Here is a 27,311-nt window from a genome sequence, read left to right as displayed (position 1 = left end):
AACACAGATGACTTCAGTGTTTTGATATCATGACCACAGACAACTTGTCAGACTGTCTGCATGCTTACACTAATTAAATACTTGTATCATTATAGCATCAAGCTAAGAGATCTCTTATGCTAAACAGTATAATACCTAGCAGAAGTGTTTATTTGGAATGTAAGCTCTACCTGGGTAGAATAAAGACAAGAAACATTTTTTCCATTTTACATATAGCCTGCTGAAATAAAAGTAGATTAAGTGATTAGCTCCAAACTATAAGAACTAAATAAAAATATAACACTGAAGATGTGCAGAGTATTCTGAAACATCTCTAAAAAGACACTGGAACTAAAACTCCTAAGAACAGCTGTACCAGTCAGATTAAGGTTCATTTATCCTGGAATTCAGATTCAAACCATGGCCATAAGTGGATGCCCAAAGAGGAGCAAGAGCTGAGCAAGCGCATGAGTATTCTGAGCACTCCCCCAACCACTGATTACTTTCAGCCCATGGACTTTTTTTTTTTTCTTTAGTCTGACCTCATTTATTTAGCAACTTGTCAGTGGATCTCTTCAATCCTATTTTCCCCTAGTCTTTACTAATAACACTATATTCTTAACAGGTGCATAAGTTAATGTTTTTATGATGTTTTTGTAGATGAAACATTATAAGCAGGCACTACAGAGTTAAAGATAGAACAGAAAATTCTTGGAGAAATCTGAGATTACACCAAGGCAATTTGCACTTAGAATTCATAGAAGTATCTTGAAAAAGACATCTTTAGGTTTTGATACAGTAATTAACAGAAGTTTCAGTAGACCAACAAAAGGTGACCTACCCGAAGGTAAGCAATAACAAATGTCAGCATATATCCTCTCTGTCCATTATCTTCTCCAGCTGCCAAGCCACTGCAATTAATGACAGTTAATTAGCTTTTCAGCAAAGCATTCGCAGGTTCCCAAGAAGAATTAAAAATTAAAAATCAATACTTTAATCAAATATATGAGCAAATTTAACTGCCTCAAAGCTGTGCTAGAATAGTTACAAACTGTGGGATCCTTATACTTATTTTGAAGTGGTATTTTCTTCCCTTCACTGAAATGCTCAGAAAGGAAGTTTTCTATAGAAGGCAGACCCAGAAATAATCTCAGGAAAAAAAGTAGATTTCAGGTAGGATTAACTTCATAACAGACATTCCTAAGTCAACATCCTTCAGACTACTCCCTTCCACCAGCTCAGTTAAGATATGTCTGAAAGAAAGAGTATTTCTGATCTGTTTCAGTGCAATCAGAAACTAAAGCTAAATCTGGACAGATACCAGTATAATACAAAGCCAATCTATGTAGCAATGATTAAATAATTTAGAAACTTTAATCAGATTCTAATAATCAGCTTATCGAGAAAATAGGGGTTAGTCTCAACATTAAGATTGCCGTAATAAAAGTTTCTCCCTTAAACACCATCTTCTGTATTTAACACAAAAATTTCTATATTCAACAGAAGGCAGACTGCATTCTTAAGACTAGAGATGTAAGAAGAAAAATCTCAAAGCATGCAAAGAACAGACATCTGGAGATCGTGTTAGTCTTCCGATTTCAGTTTCACCTTTTCCCTGTAACAATGGTGTAACTGCACCAACACATAAATACACTACTAACTCTAGCGGTAAATAAAAGGGCATGGTATCTGGATAATAAGAATATAACCTTTGTTTTGTGTAACCTTTGTGACTCTATGACCTAAAGAAAATAATTTAAAACAGCTTATATTTCAATACACTTACTGCAGATATGTAGTAAAGAACATACATAGAAATTAAACCTTTTCAGGAAGCACTAAACTGCAGACTGATATTAAAACTGTATTAGTTAACTACCACTCTGTACTTAGACATCTGCCACTCAGACAGTATTCAGCTAAACAGATCTTTGCCCTAAATTACCAAAGCCATTCCCATATAAACTCTTTAAAGAATAAAATGTTAATACAGTAACATTAGACCAATAAATTTCAAAAGCATCTAAACCTTTATATACAAACATTATATAATCTTCAGAGCCTACTTAAATATGTTTTGCAAAGTTTAAACCATTATGACTAATTTCTCCTACTCCTTTTAGAATTCAAAAAGTTTAGAAACTGAAGCAGATTGAAATTCTCTAATTTGCATTAAAAACTGATCTGTTACTTTACTATAATCCTTCTGATCTGCTAAGAGCCACTACATTTCACTCCTCCTGATCTGCTAGAGAGCCACTATATTTCATCATTACAGAATTGCTGTGTACTCCTGATCTGCTAGAACAATACCTTAAAAACCACCACTTTAACACAGTGAGGTTTTTGAATTTTTTTTTTTCCCTCACAAATCTGTTACAGACAGGGAGGTGTGACAGTGAATTAAGTCAAATTGCAGCCGAGAACAAAATCTGTTATGTTTCCTGATTAAACAATGAGTCATCTCAGGTTTAATTTTGGACTGTTTTTCATGGTAGAGAGCATATCTTTTGCATACCAGATATCAGTAAGTACTGCTCATATTTAATATATTTGCATTGTGACGGCTTATGAGCTGTCTAAGATTCTCAGAGACATTCATTTCCTTGGAAAATAGTTAAATAGACCAGGAATTGTGTCTTCTTCACTGGAAATGCCAGCTTACTTCAAAGTAGATCTTTAACTCTTCACAGTTCTATTTTTATTCAATAATCTGAAGAGAGGTAAACAGTAAATAAACATTTGATGTGATCTTAAAATAAGTGTCTAAGCTTCATGAAAAAGCAGAGGAAACAGAACTGGACAGAGTACATCCTTGATGTTCATTTACAGTAATATGTGCAATTACATTTCTAAGAATGTGTTGGATTTGTGCACTTGTCTGCTCACAGATCACAGCAGCAAAGTTACTGATTTAAGATCTTGAAAGTGTAAGCGATATGTGAACAAAAAACTTGAGTCCCCCTCAAAAATCACTGAACAATACCAAGCTGCCTGTGTGAAATTCCATCTTTGTAAATCATCTAAAGTGGTAGAATCAAAGCACAGATCTCAGAAAAGATGCTCTAGAAAGGGATAAGACATTTGTGTATATTTAAATAGTTGAGACTAATACCTGCAATACTGTTCTTAAAGGAAAAAAGCACATTCTTGACAAATGACACTTAATGATGGCTCTCATCGGTCACTCTTGTAATCAACCAGAACAAATGGACAGAAACCACTCGATGATTACTCAGCCTGCTACTGGAGTAAAGTGTTTTCTGTTCCTTTTTAAGGGTACAAAACAGTCTGTGAGACATAGAGGTCAAATTCCTTTAATTAAAGACAATTTTTTAAACAAGCTTTCTTTATTCACATGTCGATGTTGATTCTGCAGAAGTGTTTAATATCACCTTTATGATTTTGTCTTCTCCTTCTGTAGCTAAAGGAAAAAGTTTAATCTAGTATTGCAAAACAAGCAGCTTCCAGGTCTGTAAATAATTATAATGGCTAGCTTAAATTCCAATAATCTCAACTACATATTTAATCAAATATTAATTTTGCTCTAATATCAATAGCTTAAGTGTCTCAGTAAGTTTAACTATCTATTAAGAATTAGCACAAACTATATTTAAAGATGACTTTAAGTACCTACTTGATTATTCACACTTCAAACTAGTAAGCTGAGAACAGATCTATACAGTAATTGCTATAAAAATAGAGTAGCTTTATTTACTCCTGGACAGTTAACTTGCAGCTTCATATGAAAGAGTTCTTTGAAAAGCATACCCAAACTTGGTGGCAATATCATAAACTTGCTTTTCATGCTGAAGAACCTTCTCTCTGTCACCCTCAAAAAGTAAGGTAGCTACACACAGTACGTTGGGATCAAATCCTTTAAACTGCAAAAAGAAAGAAACATTATGTCATAGCCTGTGTAACAGAACACAAGTGACAAGTTCTTAATTTGCTTTTCAAGTACATAAAGTGCACTCAGGTTAATGAATGTTATTGCATTCAAGAGAAAAGGAAAAACAATTTTTCAAAGTTTACTTTCCAAAACAATCAAGTTTTCTTCACATATGAACAGCTCTGAAGAGTAGAGGTTTGACTTAAATTACAAGCAAGAGTAGTTCTACTCAACACAAGAATAAAGGCATTCCTCATACACATATAAAACTTGAACACAGACATTATTCCCTTAATGGGACAAACACTCGCAAACCCACTGAAGCAGCAACAGAGACACCTCAGTCACCTTTGCTTCCCTGTCAAAGCAAGCAAGATAAACACAACAGCTGTCTACTGCTGAAAAAAAAAAAAAAAGAACAGTTCTTAAATACTTCGAGCAATAAGGAGACACATATTCTATCAATTATTCCGTTAAGATGATGACCATAAATGTTACACTGCTCTCAAAGCAGTCATATCAGTAGCATACCACAGAAAAACTCTAAATCTGGGAAAGCACTATGGAAAGGAGGGAAATTAATGTTTAAAATTGTGCAGGGAGCATATCCCAGTGGAAATAGAAAGAAAACTGCATCAAAGGTTTAACACTAATGCAGTCAGGCTGTCTGCATGGCTTTGTTCCAGGAATAAGAGTTGAAGAGGCAAGAGTCAAATTTTCATGAGTGGCCCAAAGAGTAAGAGCCTTACTTATTTTCTATATAACTTTCTGATTATTAATCAGATCTAGTGAATTACTACTACTGACTAGATTTCAGGAAGAATAGAGAGAAATAAGATTGGAATGTTAACTAAATTTTATTCTACAACAGGGCAAAAATTGGCAATATGTATTTCTAATATGTTCTAATATTGATCAATATAACAAGGGGGGTTTTTTGTTTGTTTTTTTTAAAAACACCCTTGCCTTTCCAGTGGCGTTCATCTCCTAGTCTCCAATCTATTTGTGGTAACTTCTTGCTTAGGGCTGAACCAACTTTTATGAAGTTTACATTAGTAGTTGAGACATTCAAATTCATCTTTTGTGTACAACAGTTATGTTGGGAAGACGCCAGTTATGACCATTCAAGGAAATATTTCCTTGACTGAACAGATTAACTGTACAGCAAGTAACAGGAGCATCCCAAAAACACAGTGAGAAGGCATGGTATCTCATGGGTGGCTCAGTTCTCCAACTGATAGCCTGAAATCTGCATGGTCATCCCAGGTCAAGGATGTCCAAATTAGTATTTTGGAAAACAAATGCACCACCCTCAAGAAAAGAATACTTTGAAAACTACTGGGAAACAAAATACATCTCCCTAGGCAAAAAAAATCTGTCTCATTCATTAATCCTACAAAACCAGCATAGCTAACACAAGTAGAAAGAAAGTAGAAAGACTATTCCTACAGTGATAAACGCCAAGCAGAAGTATAAAGGTCTATTAAGGCACTATTTACTGCCACTTCTCATTCTAGAATGATTTGTATTTCCTCTAGCATAGATTCTTTCTTCTAGTCTATCTTTCTACTGCAATGACCAGCCAATACTTTACAGTGCTCTTCAAGGGACATTGGAGAGAGTAACTACAGTGTGAACTGGCAGACAGGCAAAATACCTAGACCATTTGTGAACTAATGAGCAGTCCCAAACTTTATGAAGGAGTAAACCAGAAAGACTTTGTCCCTATTTTAATGTAAGCATTAATACAAGCACTTAAGGCAAGAGTGAGTTGACACTACCTAAATCATAAAGGTACAACATTTAAGTGAAGTAAGTGTTTTTCTACTTTTGTTCCGATTTGCCAATGCTATTCGGTGATCTACTTTGCTTTGACTCCATTTTCTTCCCCACCTGCCCAGACAAGGAGGAACAGTAGTACCAAAGTTTCATAACATACTGCATTAAAGGACTCATACATGACTGTCTGAACTTTGACCCTCCAAGCCACACAGAAGTCTTCATATGGAAAGGGATCAAAAGGGTCATCACAATCCATAAAGAGTCACACCACAAATTATGGGGAGCAGTTCATAGATGAAAGGTAACTGAGTTCCCAAGGACCCTACTACTTCTCTGTATGATGGAGCTGAGTATCTTGCTCCCAGGGCACCTGGCAATGGCAGCCACCTCAGGGTCATCAAAACTGTTCCTTTCACTACTCCCACCTCCCTTCCCAGTTGGGAATTTTACTGAAGTGAGAGTTGCTTGTATACTCCAGAGGACTGAGCCCTAGCATGAGAAATGCAAACTGGTCACTAACTTGCACTCTCTGCATCAGTATTACATAGCATATTTCGTATTTTTCCAAATATTCTTTCCTTCTTGCAGAGCTAGAAGAATTGGAATTGTAATACAACCTTTCTGGGTAAGTGGTGATGCTTGTTGCAGTAGACATTGCTTACTAGGATTATGGTTTCAAAACTGATAAAGATCATATTGCTAAAAGTCTCATTTCTTTGAATATTCTTGCGTCACAACAGCCTGGGGAGGGGAGGCAGAATTATTTCCAGGCCATCTCTAAACCTAACATGGTTTCCAAGCAAGACAAGTCCATGGCACTTTCTGCTTCTTTCTCTTCTGCCACTTCAGCAGAATCTGCTCAGGAACACCCATACTAGCCATTAAGTCTCTCAAACATGCCTGCTCTTTGAAGATACTCAGTACTATCAGATTAGAATGGAATCTTTACCATATGCTCCTCCTAACTCAACAGGTATCTAAGTATGAGATAATATTATTTTCTACATTAGAATACTTGTATTTGTGTGAACTCTTTAGTAAGTGTATTTTAGTAAAAAAGTCAGCAACAAGACAGGTTTGTTTATATATAAGCCTAGGTGAAATCATTCTTGTACCTACTGATCCTGGATTAAAAACAGGTACCTATTTAGATGAATTCCAAGAACAATCTACATGGGAAACTCAAGAAAAATATCTTGAGGTTCTTCCAAAATTCTAGTTTAGTGCAATAACAAGGTAGGTTATAGCTTGACAAAATCCAGGGAAGATACAAGAAAACTGTAAAATGCTAGCCTCACTCCACCAGTATTAATTTAGAATCCACGGATCATCAGTTAAGTATTTTGGTTCCAGTCTTGCTCTGTCACTTTCATTGTTAGACAAGACACTTATCTGCATACATGACTAGAGATTAGCTCTCATGGAGTAACTGCTCAAACAGATAATCCCGTTTTGGATTAAAACACCTTGAGATTGTCCAATTAACTGATGTGCAATTTCCTACAACGTAGGGTCTGTTACACTCATTAACTCAGCTGCATTGGAGACAGCACACCAAAAATCTCGAATTCTATGAACAGCATGCAAAGTTCCAAACAGTATTAAAACCAAAACCAGGTACCTTTGTGATGTAGAATTTTTTCAGTCCATCCAAAAATGATGTAAAAATGGAAGCAACTTGTGGTTTAAGAGCATGACCTTTGGCAAAAGAAGTGGAAAAAAGTGTGTTTAGGCAGACAATCTTAAAATTCCTAGCTCAACCAGTAAACAAAGAAAATAGTTGGTAGGTAAAGCTGCAAGAATCACTTGGAGCACTTCAATTACCATAATTGAAGGGACTTTTCTTTGTTCATTTAGAAAAATGATTTAGGAAGAGGTTTTTATTAATTTTTAAAAGGCACATGCGTAACTGCATGAATATTCCATTTAACACTTCTTCATGCAGAGATGTAATTAAGGCTGACCAAGTTTAGATCTTCACAAGCACATAATACATGGAAAGTTTCTTAAAAAGCACTTCATTAGTCTTTATTCTATAAAACTAAGCAAAACCAGTGACCTTTTTAAAGTTATGCCAAAACCACCACTGAAACCAGCAGCCAAAAACGGTGCAAGTAAGGAGTTAAGCAATTTTTCCTTTAATGGTTATGTCACTTGTGCAAAATTTTCTACATAAAACTAGTAATTGCTTCCTTAATCACATACAGAGAACTACAATTACCAGGATATATAAATGGTGTCTTGGAGTCTGTTAAATTAACATCTCTGCCTCAGGACTGGGTTTAATTGAGATGAAAGCCTTTTACTATTTGTTCCATTGTTTTCAGTTACAAGCAACTTCTGAACTCCCGTAACTGCTTCATTTTAACAGTCTTGCATCTGGCCTACATGCTGTGAGCCCAATTCATAAAAAAAGTTATGCACCATTTACATGATACTTCCTTCTAAAATACTTCACAAAGTATTTCCTCCTGAATAAAGCATGAACTTCAGTAACTGATTATCCTTTACCTCTCTTCAGGAAGGAGGGACTCTCCCTTGTACGCTATGCAGATAAGAGCAAACCCCAAAGAGTATACCCAGAAACACACTTAAGTGAACATGCAAGAGAAAAAAAAGCAGCACCAGATAAAGTAATGAAAGGACATGAATTTATTAAACCACAATCTGTAAAAGCGAGTGAATTTAAATCTACTTAACAACTACAAGAAAAATTTCCTAAATATCTCAAATAAACCTAAAACTCTCTCTCATGGGTAACCAAACAACCAACCTCAGATCAAAGCTGCAAAGTGGAATATTGATTTTTCTGGCGTTGGATTTAAAGCTTATAAATAGTCAGAGTTGTTTCCAATTAAAAAGAAAGCACAAACTCCTCTGCCTTCTGCTCTCAATGTCTGAGAGAAATAGCGCAACAGAAAAGATGGCCAGAGCAAGCAGCAAGGCTTGCTCGATCTTCATTTTTACATATGTGCATATATATACACATATAAAAACCAAAACATACCACACCTACAGATCTTGACTTTCTGGGATCAAAAAGAATGTTCAACTTTCTCAATACCATCAGACTAACACCATTTAAAGTCAAGATTCATCACTGATACTTCTATCCAAAACTGAGTTAATAAATTCCAACTCTTTCAAATGGTATTAAAATAGAGGTTTTCAAGGTCAATCAGATTTTACATTTTCGTATTGTGAGCACAATCAAAATACCACAGTCTCAGCAAAAACTTGGTATACTGTAAATTATTATCTCCTTACATAGTGGAATTCCAGGGACTCTTCAAAAGTGTCCCGAGCTAGAATACTTTTGTCAAAGTTCCTACAGTTTTACCTGATCATTTCCCCTAAGATAAGCTCAAATACGATCACTCTGCAGGTCTGACATTGTTCTATCTCTGTACTGAAACTAGTTAAAACTTCTACCAAATCTTTGGGCTTAATAATCTTCTACTAGCTTGATTTTTACTTACATACTTAGAAGCTCGGACATAAGTAATGCCATAACTGCATGCAAACACAATTAAGCTGTAGGCTTTTTCTTTTAAAAATATACAGCTCACTTGACAAGTGTGTCTTTGCCTCCATCCCACCCAAGCATAATCATTGCCAATTAGAATAAATACACTTTTCCAAAATAAACTGTTGCTTCTCAGGAATCTATTCACCATCTGTGATGCTTTTATGAAGTTTCAAGGAACCAATCGACTTACCTTTAAAGTAATAAGGTGCATGTTACTACTACATGCTGAATTTCCCTTTTTAGACACCTGACTTCGTAAGTGCTTTTAGCAGCAATGTTTCAAGTACTGTAACACAAAAATATGAGCTCCATTCCTTTACAGCAAAATAGTGGTAGAACCTCAAGAATTTCAAAGTCTCCAGGAGACTATGATTTATACAGTTTTAGTAAGAAGGGAAATGTCTCAGAAGTCTTATGTACCTATATGCAGAGTATGGTTCTTTACTGATTGTTGCATCCAATCTTGCTTTTCCAGAGGGGAAGATGGACTTTTCCAGACAGTAAGTGTTATGGCACTGTCTGGAGCTTGATCTTGGGGTTCATTACTTTGTCTACTTTTGAAGAAAAAAAAAATGCCAGATAAGACAAACTTAAGCTACTAAAAAATAGAGCCATTGGAAACAGATATTCATTTGAGACAAGATGCATGAACTTACCAAACTGAAACTGTGCATTGTCCACAAGGCGAATTGATGCAGGAGCACATCTCTTGGGGGCAATGTTGCAGGAATGAGGGGGAAGAATTAAAGAGATTGTGAACACAATTTTACTGAAATGCATGACAATCACATTTTCATTTAAAAAAAAATTACACAAAAGCAGCACGTTTTGTTACCAGAGACATGGCCATAACTACTACACATTTTAGTTTTTATCACTGAAAAGGGGCAATGGTAAGCTTTTTCTCACTCGAAGAGCAACATCAACAAAGTATGTTCAGATATACTGCACCGAGAATTTTCAGTTTGAGCTCAACTCTGCTGCACCATACAAATAAAAGTGGTTTTACGTTTAACAGTATATATCCACTTGTAGATACAACACAAAATACTATTAGCCTTCTTTAGAATATACACGGGGTATCACAACTAGAACAGTTTCTGCTGAACTTATTCTGTTTATATTGGGTAGGGATGTTTGTGAGGAAGCTTTGGGGACTCAGGGTTAAGGTGATCTGAACTACTAATGCCTAACTCTTCCACTGGATTGACTATGAAGTCTGCAAATACATTTCTATGGAAGTTAGAGACAAAAGAAGGAGTCAAGAAAACCTGCAACCTTCTGTCCCTCTCCTTGTGATATCTGTTTTAAAAAACTGACCATCTTGCCCAGTTTTCTTAAAAACACTAAGAAGAAAAACCACCAAAACAGAGTTTTAGATTTACAGATATTCTGGTAATTGTTATACTGATTTTCAGCGTTCACTGGACTGTGCAATCTAAAAATATTATCCAAGTTACAAGTGGTAGGATTAGAGTCCCAAAAGCATCAGAACTTGTGATAAAGCACAACTATTAGGTATTTGAGATTCACTCTAGGTTGACTATTTAATTTTTTTCCCCCAGAAGAGAAATCAGACTACTCACACCCATTCAGATTGTGAGAATTAATTCTCACAGCATAGCACAATTTATGCAGAGCACTTCAATGCTAAGCATCTCAAAATAGGCTAGATTAATTCCATAGGAAATGCAGTGATTCAAGTTTTTTGCATTTGAATTTAGTTACTATAAGTTAGAGCTTCACTAAATTTAACTCTAGCATGAAAAAGCAACTGGCACATATCGAGTGTGTTTTATTTTCATCAGAAACTCCATGCTGACACAACTTACTTTTTTTTTTTTTTTTAATAGGAGTCAGAGCTTTGCATTTTACTTTTTATTTTTTTCTGGAAGAGGCAGCACCTGCACTCCCCTCCCACCGCCTGAGATACAGACAAGGATCCCCTGCTTATTACAAGCACTGATCAAAATGCTACTACTCTTAAGACAACACTGAAAGTCAATATACCAAAAACCTTTAGGAGAAGCACCTGAAGGAAAGCAAAAGTGCCTTTTTTTTTTCCCCTTTTTTTTAAAGTCTTCTACATACATGACACTACCTTTGACAGAATCTTGGAACTAACAGGAGCCCTAATATGCATCCCATTGCTGTGATATTTAGACTGAAGAGCATGATGAAATAGAGGAGACTGTCCAGACATCAGGACAGTACCTTTGACTATGTTAGAGGTGGACAGTGTCTTCTCAGCTAACAAGCTGCCTTTTCCCAATTTTCGTAAAACAAATTTGTTTTCGCAACAGTGAAACAGCAGTAGTCTGCACATGCATGATCTACCAAACCAAGGCAGACTCGCTTAAGTTTTTGGGTAAGACAGCAAACATGTAAAGCTTCCCCTAGCAACGACAATACTGAAGAAAGGTGCAATTTTGCCAACTTGGAACCACATCTGTCATAATCTACAGCCAGTGCTTACTTAGGCTTATCCCAACCTGTGGGGAGGTGCAGCTCAGGCCCCAGGCTACTCCTGTTGCCCTAGCTGTGCTAGCTGAAAATGTCACTGCCTCCAGTTTATCAACCACTGAATGCTCTGTAATGATTTTGCTTCTGAATGAAGATAATTCGCATTTTCAGCGGACATCTGCAGTAAAGATGGGAAGTTTGTAGCTATAACTACCAAAAAAGGAAAAACTGAGTACTAGTGTATGGGAATAGAACAGACTTCCAACTCTTTCTTTTTTCAGGAAAGACTGAGATTAGCCAGCAGCATAACTGAAATCTCTTGCAAGTTTCAAGAACAGAAAGAAGAGTGACTACACTGTCACATTCTTTAACACTAAAAATGTTCTCATTCTAATACAGTTGCACTAAGAATACACTTACAGTAAGAAATGTCTTTAACATTATTGTTCAAAAGATTTCAATTGTCACTTCTCAATCCAACATGGTTATAGTCCAAAGATCTTTGGCCTTCAAGTATTTCGGTGGTTTTCTGAATAGCCATAGTATACAAAGATCTAATCAAGTTGCTTGTCAGATATTAGATTTATGTTGCTATGTCAAAAATACATATACTATTCAATGAAAAGCAGCTACATTCTGCCATTAGATGGTGATCAAAATCCACATCTGGGTCCAATCTGGATTCTGCATTGCGCAGAAGTCTGGAAACCAGTAAGAACAGCTACCTTTCATTAGGCAAACAGGTCATACATATGTATACATGCTACTTCATGTAATCTGAGATTGTCATGTCCAGTCACATACTAAGATGTGCAACCAACATAGAAGAACATGACAGATCGCCTGAAATTTAGGCAAGTCTTCATCCAGACATGTGGACACAGAAGCACTCCTCTGTCACTTGATTTGACATGTTCACCCCTATCACATGGTTAATGTATATTTGGTCACATGACAGAAAAAAGGACATGAGAAAGGAGAATTAAGAGAATAGCTGGCCGGGCAGGTTGACAGAACAGATTGGATGAGTGATTTTTATGGGACAGACAGCCTACAACCTGCAGGTTGGTTATCCTTGCATTAAAGTAGACCAACACAGACAAACCTGAGCTTCTCAGATAAAGAAGATTAGTGACTACTACCAAGATTGATGTGAGAGGGCACAGAGAAAGGAATAAGTAGTCCAGGATTAAGCAAATCAGCAAAAACAGCAGCAGCAACAGAAGTTTAGAATGGGAACAGTAAGTGATGAATACTGCCTTTTATCTAGCTATAGGCTTAAAGGGGAGAAAAAAAGACAGTAGCTCCTTAAATTGACTTAAACTGTTGGTTGGCCATATAGTTAACTGTTCCCAAACAGTCTGCTTAGGTACCATTAAGAGGAAGGATAAGTACCAACAGTGGAAGTATGTGACAGAAGAACTGGCAAGTGCTGCTGACTAGCATACATATCATTCATATACCAGTTTGAACATCTGGCTTGGAACACTAAATCATTAATTTAGATCCATTGCTGGAAAATATAAAGTTGTGTTTAGTTTGGCAATCATTAAAGTATTTCTGAAATGCTTTCCCCAATTCAAGCTGCATTCTACTATGCACAGAAATGATTTGGTACTTTTTAGGCAGAGCCAAGAAAAGTTAGTCTAAGCTCATGAAGAAAGAGGCTATATATTGCAATATTTGCTTGGAAGCAGAGCCATGAGAAAAAGCTTTAACACAATTTGGACACTTATGGCCAAGTTTTGCTAACTGAAGCCCATTTTCCTAGTGTTTGAGCACACTATTGAGAAGGTTCTACTTAAATCCTGAGGTGCAAGCGCAATTTCAACTGAAGACATCCAGCTCACCGGCCTTCAATGAGCATTTTCTATCCCCTGTAAGCATAGGCCATATCCTTCCATTGCATGACTTTTGTTCCTGTATCACCCATGAATCCAGCTGTTCTTTACTGGAATTAAGTTGCAACACACAAATAAATACTGTTCCCATCATCCTAGTCCTGAATGAACCTGACGACAAAACTCTCCACTGATGGAGACGCAAAGCCAAATCCTGTGCTGGAATATGCTATTAACTCCCACTGAAAAAGAGCCATGAAAAGGTACATCCATAGTTTGGCTCAGTACCTGTCTAAATGCAGAACCTGCTCAGTCCTCAATTGGATCATTTTGGGAAGTCTCACTTGGCCATATACAATTATTGACTTCCACATGATCTCTTTGTTTACCGTAAATTGCCAAAAATGGTAGACTGGAGCATCAGCCTACCCTTAGCACTAGACTCAGGACAAGGCTAGAATCAGTGTTCTTGCACAAAGTCAACATACAGCTTCTCTTTACCTGCTTTGCCACCTCCCTCAAGCAGGCCACCCCTCTTTCAAAGTTGGGGAAGACCACAGAGCCATACTTCTGGTACTCAGGGACTGGGCGAATCTTTATTGTAACTTCAGTAACCACTCCAAGAGTTCCTTCAGGGAAAAAGAAAAATGAGGCAGTAAAGTGCTGGAAGATGCAGTTCCCAACTGTGAAAAAAAGAAAAAAAGAAAAAAAAAAGTTCCCAACTTAATAGCAACTGTTTACCAAGAAGTTAGGAGTCCCCAAAATTCAAAACTAAACTCCTAGATGATTTATCCCTGACAATTTACATAGTAAAAATCCTACAAGCTACCCTCTAAATCACAGGGTTTCTTACTACAAATACAGAGTAACTCCAAGATCTGTTTAGAGCCACATAACTTCATGGCCCTAATTAAGGTCTCAGTGTGTTATCACAATACAAGAAATCCACGCCTGTAGAATGTCACCCATAAACACACTGAAAGCTACAGTGTTAGAGATACTCAAATCAAAGCCATTACAGAAGCTGAATTAAGATGCAGTTATATGGTATTACTGTGTTTATACCTTCAGATCCCATAATGAAGTGATGGATGTCAGGTCCTGTTGACATGCGAGGTACTTGGCAGTTTTTTTCTACTATTCCTCTAGGAGTTACCATTTTTATATGAATCACCTGTTTAAACAGTATACAATGACTATACATTCTAGCATTAAGCACAGATTTTTTTTTTAAATGATAATACTCATTCACTACAAAACATGTATTAAGCTTGATGTAGTTCAGCCTTGCAGGCTTTAGATGTTCTGTAGGCTGCCCCAAGAACTTTTGGGATAACCAGAGAACTGTTACCAACCATTATTTCTAATGCAATGTAGTTTGCCAACACAACAGATTGTTCCTAAGTCCCTGCCAAATGAAATTAACTGTTGGCTGCAGGCAGACAGTAGTGGTTAAAGCTGCTTTGTTTCTCTCAGTGTAGACAGCACCTTTAATCCAGGATATACATAATGCTTCAGAGGAAAAAAGGGATTTTTGAAGCAGAAGGAACATGCTTTCTTGCCTAAGTTATGCTTTAAAACTGCTGCTTGATAAAGAAAGCAAGTCTGATTCAGGCATCAGTTGCTACAGAAAGATATTTCTATAGGAGGAAAGAGGGAAGACAGCTTTGTGAAGTGGATTATCAATATTAAGTTTGCCATAAGCCCAATTGATATGTAAGGCTAGAAGGTTTTTTTTTTTTTTTTTTTTTTAATGTTTCTTTCAAGGTTTGCTGCTTCCAGCATTATTCATGAACATGCAATACAGAGCATTCATATTTTTCATACTGCATTCAATTGTTTCATAGCAAGGAAGGATGTATTTTAGTACAGCCTTCAAATGGAGCAAAATTACTTAACTTCCACTAACAGCTTTAAAACATTCAAGCAGAGGTAGCTAAGTAATTTTCATCCAATTCTGAGTTGTTCAAGAATATTGTTACATGCATTTTATGAACTGTTGATTCTGTAATAAGAAGGTGGATTTTAAGCAGCTTATATAACAGCTCATTTCTAGATACAGAGTTTTCCCAGAAGGTAAACACTTCCCCTTTCTCATTATGACATTAAGAAACTCATGAACTGTTCTGAATCACCTTTCAAATATATTTTCTTCTAATGTCAGTTTCAGTACCTAAGTTTTAGTTTGAAGTTATGGTCTCATGACAGAAAAGCCTTCTGCTTCACGTCTCTTAATACCAGCAAAACTACACTATACAGTAACACTCCAGGAGTAGGCACAGATAATACTTTAAGTTCGAGCAATTTATTCTGTTGAAGTCACACCTACTGAACAATTTAGTTCCTGCCAAGCTCACTGACAGGCAAATGTCACATCTGTACACAGAAAAAAATGTTTGAACTATGCATTGATGAAAAAGCCTGAGGTGATAAGGATACCTTGCCTCAGTTAGTCACAGCAAGGGAAAGGAATGAAAAAGAGCCAGGGTGTGGAAGGGTTCTTCAATCTACTGGACAATTAGAGAAGGCTAGAAGATCAAGTCAAAGGAGAAGGCAAAGTCTGAACAGTGATGTGCTTTTGATTTACTCATTAGAGCACAAAGAATATTTTTTTTAAGTCAAAAATATGCTTAAAAGTTACCTGGCTCAGTATTTTAATGCTTAACATGGATTTAAAGGCAGAAGACTGCCATTCCCAGTCCCTTGCTTCTCTCCTCATGACTCCTGCATACCATGTGGTGGCATACCACTTAGCAATTGTGTGCCCACAGGGTCAATCAGATCACCTTGCTGATTTGAAAAACTACTAGCTTGTGGGGGGTGGAAAGAGAACTAGTTTGCTGGCTGAATGAGCTGATCCAGCTAGACAACTTCAAGAACGCACAACAGATAAGACAGCATGTGCATTTTGGAACCACTAAAAAATAGAATGGATTAATCACAAATTAAAACAGGACCAGTCACAGAAAGCACTAAACAGCAGAAGAAGGCAGAGTCAAGACAGGGAAACAATTGCTTAAGCTAGCCACTGAGTACCCAAAATAAATAAATAAATAAATATCAAACTTCTTACATCAGTGACATGGATTATTAGTACTAATATTAAAAGCAGGCAAACAAGCATCTCCATCAAAATTTGATGCTAGGACTATCGCTTGTTAACAGAACTGCAATTCACCCTCCATTTTCCCTCATTATCAGTCATTACAAAAGTTCAACCTTCAAGCAATCAAGAGAATGAATTAGAACAAGCATTAGAAATATTTACCAGATCTTCAATGTTTCCATAGATGTTTTTTTTCATGCCTGATGCTCGTGTTGCTACCCATCCTCCTAGGGAACTGAATTCCATGGAATCTGGTTCATGGCCTGTACAGAAGCCACTTTCAGCAAGCTGAAGAAAGGAAACAATATATTCCACACACAGCCTGCATTTGCTTAATACTCCAAGGCTCAATATTTTAGTTCAGGGATTTCTTTTTTTAACACAAATAAGTATCCTGAACACACACCTCCCCCTCATTATTCAGTCACAAATGAGTTGTGCTTTGATACTTGAGCGTGATGCAAATTGATTCTGCTTCTACTGTGTACATGCTGTCCTGTAGATCAACCTATAATACTCCTCCCCTGTGTTTTAAAACCAAGACCTCTATTGTTTGTAAGAAAGTACAGTTCAAATGCCTATGGAAAAAATAACTAAGTAACTGTCAACTTTACACAAACATTGCCAATAAATAAGGCACTTAATCTCTTGTTCTTTCTATCCTAATATGATATGCAGTGGGTCTACAGAAAATGTGACCAAATTGCCTGTACTTAATTCTCTCAAGGAGTGATGTGTTTTAATATACAGCCATCTGGCTGGGCTTCCTGTATGCAATGCTGTCAGCTATTTGTGATGCAGATCATGCATTCCTATGCATTAAGTAGTCACTTGTTTCTCATTTTTCTGTATTAGTTTGGCTTTGCCATCTGCACAGCACCTGATGTCTATTGAATGCCCTTAGAATTGCAGCACCAGAACAGGCCAACAGAAATAGAGATAAAGCAGTCTCACACTGAATACCTGTATTAGTGCATTTGAGACCATCAGTTCGTACTAACTGTAACAATCTAGTTAGAGATAGTTATGTAAGTATACAACATAGACGCGGATCATTAACTACGTTCTGCTGTACAAAATCATTCTAACTTCAGTGATTGAAAGTCACTTCTGTGTAATGTCTACAGCGATTCACCGAGCTCATTGCTCTCTTACCAGAGATTATGCTTTTAGATCCTTACTGGTCATATATCAGGAAAGGGTTGAAGCCTGCACCCTCCTCATTCCCCACGATGACAAGTTTGCTTCAGTCACAACTTACCAATTTGTACCACTGGCATAAGCACAAGCGCAGCAAAAGACAATGCTTTTGAAAACTTAACCGACTAGGCACCTGCAATGCAGTTGGCCTGAACTCCCTGTATGTGGTAAGACCACTTAGAGGATAGAAAAGTAATTACGCTACATACTTCCCAAATATAAGAGATTGCCAGCATGGCATGATCATCCAGAAAACATGAGCGCATACTAGCTTTTCCCTATAGAATCATAACCTGATGGATAACATTCATTACAAAAACAGCATCAAATATTGTTCCATCTTCATCACCCTTTCTTCACCTCTAGCCTTTATTTACCACCTATTATTCCATGTTTTGTTCTGGCATAAAAGCAAGTAACTTCAGAGGCTTTTCAACAGAGCTCATCACTGAGGCATCTGGAGTTATGAATAAATCTTCTCATCCCACACAAAATGGTGCCTTAATCACACTGCAATCAGTAGCTATGATGGACAAATTTGTGAAGTGTACGTTAATTCTGAATGCACCATTGTAGCATTTATGACCAAACTTGTCAAAAATCAAGTTCTCTCAATCTTACTTCTTTGAATACAGCTCTTGATTTTAGTTACTGTTGTAAAACTTAGGATATCTGTAAATCAGACAGCATACTGGTTAATGTGAGCACACAAAGAACAACAAGGAAGAGAGTAAGAGGCACCAAAACTCTTCACTGCAAAATAATTCCTAGGTAATGCTGGTAAAGACATTTAAACTGGACTTTCCACTTATGAACAAAAGTTGGATTTCTTTCCTTGCGTGCTCATCAACATTTCATGTTTGTAATCTCCCCGTATGTAGTAAAGAACAGAACTAAGATCCCTTGCTACTGCTGCAAATACAGCTCAGCCCTAAAATTAGACTCATTTTACTCTTACATTTCTTTTTTGATTATTGCTACGACATTAAGTTTTTCTGAGAAAGCCTTTTCCATTCTGACTGCTGCTCTAGTGGGAACTCAGGCCAGTTCCACATTTCTTCCTCAAGCCTCTAGAACACAATTTGTTCCCTCCAAGCCTTGCCCATTTCTTCTGGCTGTGTGTGTCACATGTTCACAAGTACTCACCTTTACTCCAGTGATGTTGAGCTTTCTACTCTACTTAACTGTCTTACTGATGCCACCCTTTCGTGAAAATCCTTCTGTGCACCAACAGCCTCCAATTCTACAATCCAAAGCTTAAGGCTAGCAAGTTACAAGCTGAATTAAAAATCTTTTAAGCAGTTTCCTTTGTTGCAGTGTCCAGCTGTATATTCCCACTTCCATCTGTATTTCAGTGGAAGTTTGCATTGGCAAAAACTGTAATACTAGTCAGTTATGCTCAGATTGTACTAGAGAGAACAAGCACCACTAGGAGTCTGTCTTAATCATGTCCCACTCATTAAGAGTTCTGTAATTCAAATATGCATAAAAAACCCTTCAAGTACATGGGCACACTTTAAAATAGATTGATGTATTCTGTACTCTGTATTCTCTGCTCATTGAGGGAGTCACACTGAAGCTCCTAGGGTAGTCGGAGTCATTCCGTATGCTAAAACCTTTGTACAAATACAACTTTATATTCAGCACTGAACAAGCTGACAGTCAGTATCCTTTTACATAGTTGAGAAAAACCTGATTGAAAAGTTAGTTTCCTATCAGAAAGGAGATTCAAATGGAAGAATTGTGACAGCACTATTTCAACTTATGCTATAATATGCTGTATTATATACAATATTCCTTTGCCTATTATAGCATATTATGCCTTACCTTAAGTGATAGAATAGTAGGGAAATATCAGAAACTACCACCCTAGGAAGAGAACTTCATTTAAATTAAGGGACTATACTTCTTGCATTTTGACTCTTTTAATTCTAACCTTTAACCAGATCTGGAAAGGTTAAAATATTCCCTTTTATTGTTTGATGTAATATCAAATAAGAGACATGAAAGGCCATCTCTCTCATCATAAACTGCTCTGTTGGTAAAGCTTTACAAGTTTTCTTCCCCTCCCCTCCACCCAAAAAAGGGGACACTGTTCAAAAGAAACTTTTCAAGCAAGTTTTTGCAAATCTGTAAAGTGCATTTAGGCACTTCAAAAAGTTTAGATGGCATATAGCTGTCAAATAAAGCAAGTCCTAGAAATCATCCTTTCTATGAACAGAATGGTTCATCCTGAAGAATAGTAGCAAGTATCTGCAGCTTGCTTGATTATAGAGCAACACCGAAAAAGACCCTGAGAAGATGCTGTGGCTTGTCTGATAAATCAATTAAAAGCATCTAAAAATCACTGAGAAGTGATTAATTTTCCACTGAATCCATGCTTTGGACTACTCTCTATCCTTCCCTTAACTCTCCTCTAGAGAACTTTAAGCTGCATCAACAGCAGCAAACCTGCTGTATGCTCCAACCTTTCTGAGGAAACTCTGCCTCTGATTAAAATATTTAAAACATGCATCATAAAATGACAATTCATACTTTCCCTGGTCTGTAACTATCATGAAGTGTTATGCCTTATAACCCCCAAAAAGACATAGCTAAGATCTGCAAGAGGAAGCACAGTATTACATCCTATGAATTGTCACCTTATTACTGCATGTGTTTTGTAGCTAGAGCTAACAGTAGTTTTAATTAATATACATCAAATACAGCAGCCAGTGTAATGTATATAATGCTTAGCAGACCAGAGTCTGCATGAAAATACACCAGAAATTCAATGATTTAGACAAGATATGAGGAGCAACTTTAAGAATGATATGAAGAAACACTGGATGACAAGTTTAAAATACCTGTTTTTCCAAATCTTGTCCAACAATGCCAGCTTCTACACAAGCTGTTAAGTTTTTCTCATCTATCCAGAGAATCCGATTCTGTTGAAAAACAATCAAAATTAAGAATCAGTACTAGAGATTTGTTTACTTGCTTCCATAACACTATATGACAAACATACTTGCTCATAAAATTTAATAATACAATTCTACTTGTGACAGCAGTGGAAGCTGAATTCCCTCATTTCCTCAGCTACACAATAGGTTATAATTTGTACAATCACTACTATAAGTGAATATAAATAACATTATACTCATTAGTCATAACTTACTCTGGGAATGCTTAGAGAAGCTATGTAGAAAAGCCAGAAGGAATTAAGTCATAGTTCTTACAGAAATGAAACAAAGCAGTGATTTTTCACAATTAAAACAATTTAAGGCAGCTGAATCTAAATATCTGAACATTAAGTGTGCACTAAGAGAAGTATTCCTGAATATACTTCATGGGTTAAATAGACTGCAGCCAATAATCCACCTCAGCTCTTGGGTGTTCACACATTATGCTACAAATAAGATACATATTCTGATGAACTATAGTGTAAGTACTTTAGAAATTTAAAATACCTGGAAAGATTATTTCATTTTGCTTGATGGGGACATTCACTGTCCCATCAGTATATTCTACCAAACAGGAAAAGCAGGAAATAGTAGGAATTACATGCTACACTAAGTATCATTGTCAAAAGAATAATCCATGTTAAGGAAAAAAATGCAAGTCCAATTTTAGCTCTCTCTAAAGTAAGGATGTCAAGCTTCAACCTCCACTTTTCACTGTTAATAAGGGATTATTATCTAGCAGATATAGATAATAGCAGAGCTGTGATCTAGGACAGAGGTCAGAAAAAGCTGTATTATGAAGATAATTTAAAGTCATTAATAGACAGAGGCAACATGTAGTAACAACTCTTTGCAAGTTATGGAGCAAAGAAAAAAGTGTGAATACTAAATTTATATTAATTGAAATGACATGTCTGTCTCCCTGAAGGAGGCCAATATTGCTCAGTTTTGACAAGGAATTAACATCTTAACATCTCTGAAGGACCACAATACTGCATGTACATCTAGCATGTGGCACCATCTCCTAGACAGCATCCACAAACTGACTCAGTCAGTAAGTGTACAGTTAATGGTTTCAATTCAATTTCAGTTTTTCAGAGACATCTTAGATATGAGACAGAGCATAAAACCTGTATAACCTGACTTGTTGACAGAAGATGCATCAAGCTTCATCTGTCAAAAATAACTTTGTCCACCCTTCAGGTTTCCAGATACAGGTCTTCTGCAGTCACCACAGCTAGAAATACAACTTCCATGTAGTACAATTTAAAATCCATAAATTGTAGAAGCATTTGGAAATAATGCTCTGAACTGTTATGTGGTACTTCTCCAGAAGTTGTCTGCTGCAGCATAAGACTGATGATTCTCCTACTCAAAAGACACAAGCTTTCTTGCTTTTACACCTGCCTAGTCAAAGTCACATTAATAGTTGGTATTAAAATCCACATAGATTTCATGAAAACGAAAGGAAAAGTGAAGCTCATACATTCTAAAACACCTAGTGCACTACCAGACCAAAAAAAGCATTGCTTCATTTCTGGTTTTCAAGTATTTCTATATTATGTATTCATATTGCATCAAAGGAGAACAGCTCTAACTTCAGTTTCCCTCGATTTATAGAATGACAGAGATGTGGGCATCATATAGTCCAGATTAAACTATCATTTAAAACTGGTTTTCTCCCCTCATAACACCTGGGCTAGTTAATTACTCAAAGCCAACTCTTTTGGCTTCTTTTAAATGCCTACAGTTGCAATGTAAACTACTTAACTCATGTGACATGCTTAGGTAAATCACAAAGTTTAACACAACAGCAACAGACCCTACACATAAGACAAAGATGACTGGCTAAGTTTTACTATTTCAACAGATACCAAATAGGTATCTTAATTGTTCTGAGACACCCAGCTTTGAATTCAGACAGTGCACCTTTTCAACCTTGCTCTCCTTATTTCCCCTCCACACTCATGACTATAGAAGCTATCTGACTGTGCTATTCAAGACACATTAGAAGATGGTGGTCTATTTTCTGACTTGATACCTACTTACCTATCTAGCAGACACAAAAGCATGATAGTAAGTCAGCTGCATTCCTCCCCCCGCCCCCAACCAGACAGAAGTTAAAGTTGCAGGCTATTGAATCACAGTGAGTTCAAACGAGAGCCTTAGCCAGTATTGTACTCTTTGGATTTCACTCCCACAGAGATGCCCAAATGATAAAGTAGCTCCCTTCAGGGTGTAACTACCACTCTTGTAAGAAAGGTCACTTTGTAACCACAAAGTGAGAAGTAGCACACCTAACTGAACAACCACTGAATGGGGTAGAAAGCCAAAATCCAGGCCGTACGCTCAGGCTAAAGGAGTTAAGCTCCATGGGAGCTCAGAGACAGTAGAGCCTTACGTTAAGAATACGGAGCCATTGCTGAAGCATCTCTACCACGCAACCACAAAATAGATTTTACAAGTAAAGAACTCTTCATAACAGAAAGCTGAAAACAGAAAACTGACATCAAGAACTAGAAAAACTTGATTTCCAGAATGCTGGAAAGCCGTGAACCTTCATGTTCTCAAGCTGCTATCTACAGAAGAAATCTAGTTTTTGGTAAGTTAAGCCTTCCTGAGTTGAGTTACAGATCTTAGGTCATCTTAGTCTACAAAAAACACAGTGAAATTTACAACAAACAACTTCCCCCTATGCTATCACTTAACCTTGGATATTACTTTCTATCATACAATGGTAGAAAGAATGGTAGCTTCCTCTGACTTTCACTGAATTAAAACTACTATGACAAGGCTTAACAGCACATATATTGAATTTAAGAAGTACACAGGTCATATGAAGCAGTATAAGGCTAACATCAGTCAAATACCACTTGAACTAAAGGAGAATTAATTTAATCATGCACAGTAGAGGTATCATAATATTTCTGTCTATTTTCTAATATTTTTGCATCAGGCACATAAACATCATTCTCCAGTGATCCTCTTTTAAAGTAACTGTAGGCTGTTTTTAATTTCAACATGTTTTTTCTCTTAGAAGTGCTACATACCATTTGTGATGTGTCCAAGGAGACAATTGTTCTTTTTTCTTCCTCAGGACATTCAAGAGCACTAGAGACACTCGTTCCTCCTGAAAATATGGGAAAGTACATTGTTGTTTAATAAAAGTCACCTAAGAATTTTCCATGCACCCTGTTCTTTCTACTTCCCTTCTCATACCAAACTTAAAGATCACTGAAATCAGCTGTTTCTCTGAGGCTAATGACTAGTACTTTACAGCTGTCCATGTTACCAAGTTGAGTGTCTCACAAAAGCATGGCAACACTGAAAATGACTGAGTGCTTTCACAGTCTTTGATAACAAAACCATTAACCAAACCACCTCAGTGGCTCACAGTAAAGTCCAGAACAGAATTTTAAATTAGGGAAGGATGGGCAATATCAAAGCCATCCAAGAAACAGTTGTTGTTTCTAAATAGCATTTGACAGAAATACAAAGATACCATGCTTCTATCTGAAAGTTCATTGAATCTACTTAATATAGGAATGCAATACTTACTTGATTTAAGGTATGAAACTGAAAGGGTGTAACTATAAAAACAGATGAATAAAAACAAATAGCAAACCTCTTTGGAGGTTTCTAATGCATCTTTATAATATATTACAGAACAGCCTCTGAGAACCCTCTGGCTTCTCAAAGACTACAAAAGCCATAAGGGAAAGAAGAAAAAAAAAAAAAACAGGAATACTAAAGAGAACCACAGTAAGCTACCAGAAGAATCCCTTTTAAGCAGTAGCAAGTGCAGAGACAGTGCCAACTAATCAAACACATCAAACACTCTCCAAGAACAATACCACCAGTCATCTTTATTTCCCATGATAGAAAAGGAAGTATTTTCCTTAAATACCCCTCACCCCCAAGGTAACAACTTCAGAAGTAGACCATAATTCAATGTAACAGACTTGGACAAAATCTGAAGATCTTCCTGCATCCTGGTTAGTGAACAAGAGCTAGTCAATATCTCTGCTTTTTACTGTACTCATTTACTAGTACCAAAGGTAATTTGTAGCAGTCATACACAGATCTCCAAATGTATCTGACAAGGATGACAGCATTAAGGAGGCACAATACCAGACTAATGGAGGAAGTTTTTAAGTGAAGATGCTTGTTGTCAAATAATGTGTCCTTCCTACAGAGTCTATACTCTTACAGCATAAGCAGGTATGAAATAAAACATGCATAGACCTATCCCACAGAAAAGTTTGAGAGAAAGCTTCTCAGAATGAGCTCATGAAAACTAACACCCCTTATTCCTTGAGCTCTAAGTCAAAACAAGAAAGCTCATCCCTCAACCTCAGCAGGCCTAGAGGAAAAAATTTCACTATTAAACTCCTTTTAAAGTCTGCTAGACTGAGAAGGGCCCAGATTATACAGGCAAAGAAACAGCCTATGAAAACAGGAGCCTTTACTGCAAAATCCTTACCAGGGGAGCCTCTGCTCTAACTCTCATGTCTAAAATGACATTAGAATTATGGTTAATGATTCTGCAGAATGGTGCCTGACCATTCTACCCTCCCCAGACCTCTGAGCTTCAGTGGTACACAGCACTCCAACAATTAGCAAACTAATTCACACATTAGCATGTGGGCACAGAGCACAAGTAAAGCATCCAAAAGTATGAGACCTCTAACACAAATATTTGAATTTATGTTTACCATTTCCTAGAATGCTTCCAAGGTACAGGGCTACAGAGAGAGAGATTTCAACCTCAGTCACTACTCTTACACATGCAATATTGAAGTTTACACACTTTTATTGACTTCTGCTAAACTGAACATAGCAGCTGTTAATATAGCAAGATCACTCAACATTCAAAAGAGCACTTAAAATACCACTAAGAGCTCTAATTTTTGAATTAGAGGTACAACTCATTACCCCTACACATCAAAATTGAGTTTAAGTATGTTTTAACTAGTGATGTTAAAGAGATTGAGATTTGATAATACTTACCACCAAATGGTATTATGCAGAGACTGTGCTTACAGGCTAACTCCACAATTTTAACTACATCTTCATGGCAAACTAAAAAAAATTCCAAACAGTTACAACCATGATGTGTTTATTATTTTTGTTTAAATATAGTAGTCTGAATAAGCAGGAGCACCCTTTCAGACACCAGCAAGGAAGATATTTCAAAGACAGTTAGGTAATAAACACAAGCCAGGCTCAAAAGCATCAGAGCTCCAGAGTGAAGTTCAGACCTAAAAAATCCTAAAAAGAAAAAACAAAAAACAAAAAAAGCCCCCCAAAACCCCCCAAAAACCCACACAACCACCACACCACTCACCCACTATAGCCTTGGTTTCCTGGTCTGCTCATGGATTGAGACTACCTAGCAAACATTTCAGCTAGATATAGGTTCAAAGCTCCTTTAAAGTAGACCACCCAATTTATTTTAAGTGAGAAAAGTCTCTTCTGAGAACTGAAGAAATCTTTTCCATCCTGTTTGACATTCAGTTTCAAAAGTAGAGTTGCTGGTAATATTTACTTTTTAGAACACATTCCAATTCATCTGTCCACAAAAACTTCATCAACTACATTTAGCAATGAATTTGACTTCCCCGTGGTAATATGAAGTATCGGGACTTCCCTGGCACAACCAGTAATCCAGATGTTAAATGATCATAGTTACCACTCACGAAAAAAACTCCTCCACTTCAGTTTCAGTAAACATGAGTGAAATCAATGAATGAAGAGACAGTTTCCACATGACAAGAAAGCATAGTTAGGAAACCACAGCCTCCCAGATCAGAAGGGAAAAGAAAAAACTAAAGCTTACCAGGCCAGACAACTATATCAGGAATTCGCCTAAAAATTCCTTCCCTGAGTGCAAATATCTCATGTAGGCAGTGACCTGAAATACAAACAATAAATTAACAAGTTAGGACAGGAAGCATCTAAAAAGCACACAGTTATAGAAATGACATTCTCTTACCATGACCTCTGAATACCCTATCTTCTGCATCCTGTGAATATGAGATTTTAGTGGCTATAAGATCCCGAAGGAATTCCTCATTTACGACGGATGGAGGTACATCATTAACATTTAAGGATGCCTACAAAACAAGAAATTCATTAAAAGTGGGCTTACTTTTGCAGTATTTCTGTGCTATAAAAGAATAAGACTGAGTTACTGCTAACTGATGAACTACTAAAGTCTAACTATTTAAAATTTAGAATTAGAAACACTGAAGTTCATCAGCAAGCATAGATCCTAGTCATCCCACCTGGCACTGAACTGACTAGATGCTCACAGGAAGTTTTATTTCAGTAGCACGTTCTGACCCTTTTTCCTCCAGATAAGTTTGGAGAAATGTACTAGCTTGCAAGTGCATACTGAACAGAGTATTTACATTTTGAAGACTTCCCAAGACTCAGGAAAAACAGGGCCTGAACAGGACCAAAAGATCTTCCTATCGACAAAGGATAATAACTAAAAGTCAAAAAAAATTTAATATTATTTCTTCCTACAATACAAAAAAAAAAAAAAAAAAAAAAAACATGCTTAAGCTTTCTG

At 36.8% G+C, this 27,311-nt stretch overlaps 1 protein-coding gene across 4 annotated transcripts in view; it reads right to left on the bottom strand.

Moving 5' to 3' along the window:
* The window catches only part of AGPS (alkylglycerone phosphate synthase), a 99,123-nt gene that overhangs the window by 14,686 nt on the left and 57,126 nt on the right, over positions 1-27,311 (bottom strand). For 3 of the 4 annotated variants that reach the window (XM_064514996.1, XM_064514997.1, XM_026092504.2), the window contains 12 exons: positions 26,730-26,850; positions 26,574-26,648; positions 25,745-25,816; positions 23,785-23,864; positions 20,639-20,719; positions 16,755-16,880; positions 14,552-14,660; positions 13,988-14,169; positions 9,839-9,890; positions 7,275-7,351; positions 3,751-3,863; positions 821-890 (listed from right to left, as the gene is read on the bottom strand). In XM_064514996.1, the coding sequence (XP_064371066.1) occupies positions 821-890; positions 3,751-3,863; positions 7,275-7,351; positions 9,839-9,890; positions 13,988-14,169; positions 14,552-14,660; positions 16,755-16,880; positions 20,639-20,719; positions 23,785-23,864; positions 25,745-25,816; positions 26,574-26,648; positions 26,730-26,850 (1,158 nt within the window). The remainder of the gene's footprint in view (positions 1-820; positions 891-3,750; positions 3,864-7,274; positions 7,352-9,838; positions 9,891-13,987; positions 14,170-14,551; positions 14,661-16,754; positions 16,881-20,638; positions 20,720-23,784; positions 23,865-25,744; positions 25,817-26,573; positions 26,649-26,729; positions 26,851-27,311) is intronic. The other variant, XM_026092514.2, reaches the window with a different exon arrangement.

The sequence above is a fragment of the Dromaius novaehollandiae genome, chromosome 7 (assembly GCF_036370855.1).
Source record: "Dromaius novaehollandiae isolate bDroNov1 chromosome 7, bDroNov1.hap1, whole genome shotgun sequence".
Taxonomy (NCBI): Eukaryota; Metazoa; Chordata; class Aves; order Casuariiformes; family Dromaiidae; genus Dromaius; species Dromaius novaehollandiae.
This window is presented reverse-complemented; position numbering and strand designations above follow the sequence as displayed.